The sequence below is a fragment of the Antrostomus carolinensis genome, unplaced genomic scaffold (assembly GCF_000700745.2).
Source record: "Antrostomus carolinensis isolate BGI_N321 unplaced genomic scaffold, ASM70074v2 scaffold42044, whole genome shotgun sequence".
NCBI lineage: Eukaryota > Metazoa > Chordata > Aves > Caprimulgiformes > Caprimulgidae > Antrostomus > Antrostomus carolinensis.
Genome location: NW_010309477.1, coordinates 421 through 2,009, shown reverse-complemented (window position 1 = coordinate 2,009; position 1,589 = coordinate 421). Strand labels below are relative to the sequence as shown.

The window sequence follows — 1,589 nt, the reverse complement described above, 5'->3', positions numbered from 1 at the left end:
AGCCCGGCTGCTGCCTGCACGGGGGGCTGCGGCCCCCCAGCTATGAGGTCTGGCACTGGACGTGTTGGCGTGTGCCATCCTCAAAATCATCTTCGTGGTAAGCTTCACCGGTGTAGGGCCGCCGGCCCGGCCCGTTGTGGGATGTGTAGTCGCTGAGCTCGACCTCCTCCGTGTCCTCGGTGGCCATCACCTCCTCCTGGGGTGGGAAGAAGGCCTGGAGCTGGCGCAAGCGGTCGGTGGGGAGCCAGCCAGGCTCAGGGAACTTCACCTGTGACCAGAGAGGTGACACTGAGGCATGGGATGGGCACATGGGGATGGGGGACACCAGCTCCTGCCCGATCCCAGCTCCTCACCTGGAACTGCAGGATGAGTTTTCCCTTCTGGAAGGGGCTCCTGTAGACGGGCATCCCCTCGTTGGGGACACACTTCATGTCCCCAGGTCGGATAACGTCACCTGAGACAGAGACCAGTGTCACCTCATGGCTCCTGGTACCCCCCAGCTCCTTGCAGAGGTATCACAGAGCACCCCCAGCCCGTCCCACCCCACCTGGCTGGGAGGAGATGAGCAGGGTCCTGTTGTCCAGGGTGCGGATGACCTGTCGGCACCCGCACAGCGCGTCTGCCAGGCTGATCTCCCTCTTCACGATCAGGTCGTCACCGCTGCGTCGGAAAACGGGGTGTTCCTTCTGATCCAGGACGATGATGATGTCCCCAGGCTCCAGCCCAGGAACCTGGTCCCCTTCCTCGTGGAAGGTGATCTTCTGCCCATCCTTCATGCCTGTGGGGTGTGCAGGGACAGTTCAGGGCATGGGGGTCACTTTGGGGGTGACCCCAGCTCCCCCCATGGCCCTGTCTCACCTTTATCCAGGTGAACGCTGAGGATCTTCTTCTCCCGCACGACCTTGCGGCCGTTGCAGGTGAGACAACAATCCCGAGGCCGGATCCACTCGCCTTGGCCCTGGCACTGGGAACACATTGTCTGGATCTGCTGGATCATACTGGGTCCCAACTGGTGGATACGAACCTCCATACCGGAGCCGTGGCACTTGGGGCACCTTCTCTGGGCACCGTCCCGCACCCCACAGCCTGCGGTGAGGGGAGGCAGAGGGGTCACCAGCCGGGTTGTGGTGCTGGGGAAGGACCCCCCAGCCCCTCCAGCACTTACCTCCACACTTCCTGCAGATGATGTTCTTCTGCAGGGACAGCTTGCGCGTGGTGCCGTTGTACAGGTCCTCCAGCGACACCGAGAGCTGGTGCACCACCGTCTTCCCTGGGTGGATGGAGAGCAGAGCCCGGATCAGCGCCCGGCCGTGTGCCACCACACCCTGAGCTGTGACCAGCTGGGTGCCGGCCCCCGCGGCGCGGCGTCACCGCTTCTCCACAGCTCCCTGCAGAGCCAGTCCTGCTCCATCCTCAGGGACGGAGACAGGAACAGCTTTAAGCCGGGCTTGGCGTGAGGCCTTGGAAGAGCCTCTAGCAGGGATCTCCTCGCGTCTCCAAGCTGGGATGCTGCCCTGGGGCAGCCCCAGGTCCCCAGCGTGGGTCGGGCACGGCTCCCACCCCAGGGCCTTCAGGCCCCCGCTCACCCT

The 1,589-nt window shown here is 64.3% G+C and overlaps 1 protein-coding gene across 1 annotated transcript; it reads right to left on the bottom strand.

The window, feature by feature from the left end:
- Positions 1-15: 15 nt before the first annotated feature.
- LOC104523521 (dnaJ homolog subfamily A member 1) lies at positions 16-1,266 on the bottom strand. Its single transcript, XM_010166127.2, has 5 exons — positions 1,166-1,266; positions 859-1,086; positions 548-778; positions 354-454; positions 16-268 (listed from the first exon to the last, which is right to left on the bottom strand). The coding sequence occupies exons 2-5, from the start codon at positions 1,028-1,030 to the stop codon at positions 41-43; spliced, it is 732 nt and encodes a 243-aa protein (XP_010164429.2). The 5' UTR covers positions 1,031-1,086; positions 1,166-1,266; the 3' UTR covers positions 16-40.
- Between the last annotated feature and the right edge of the window lie 323 nt (positions 1,267-1,589).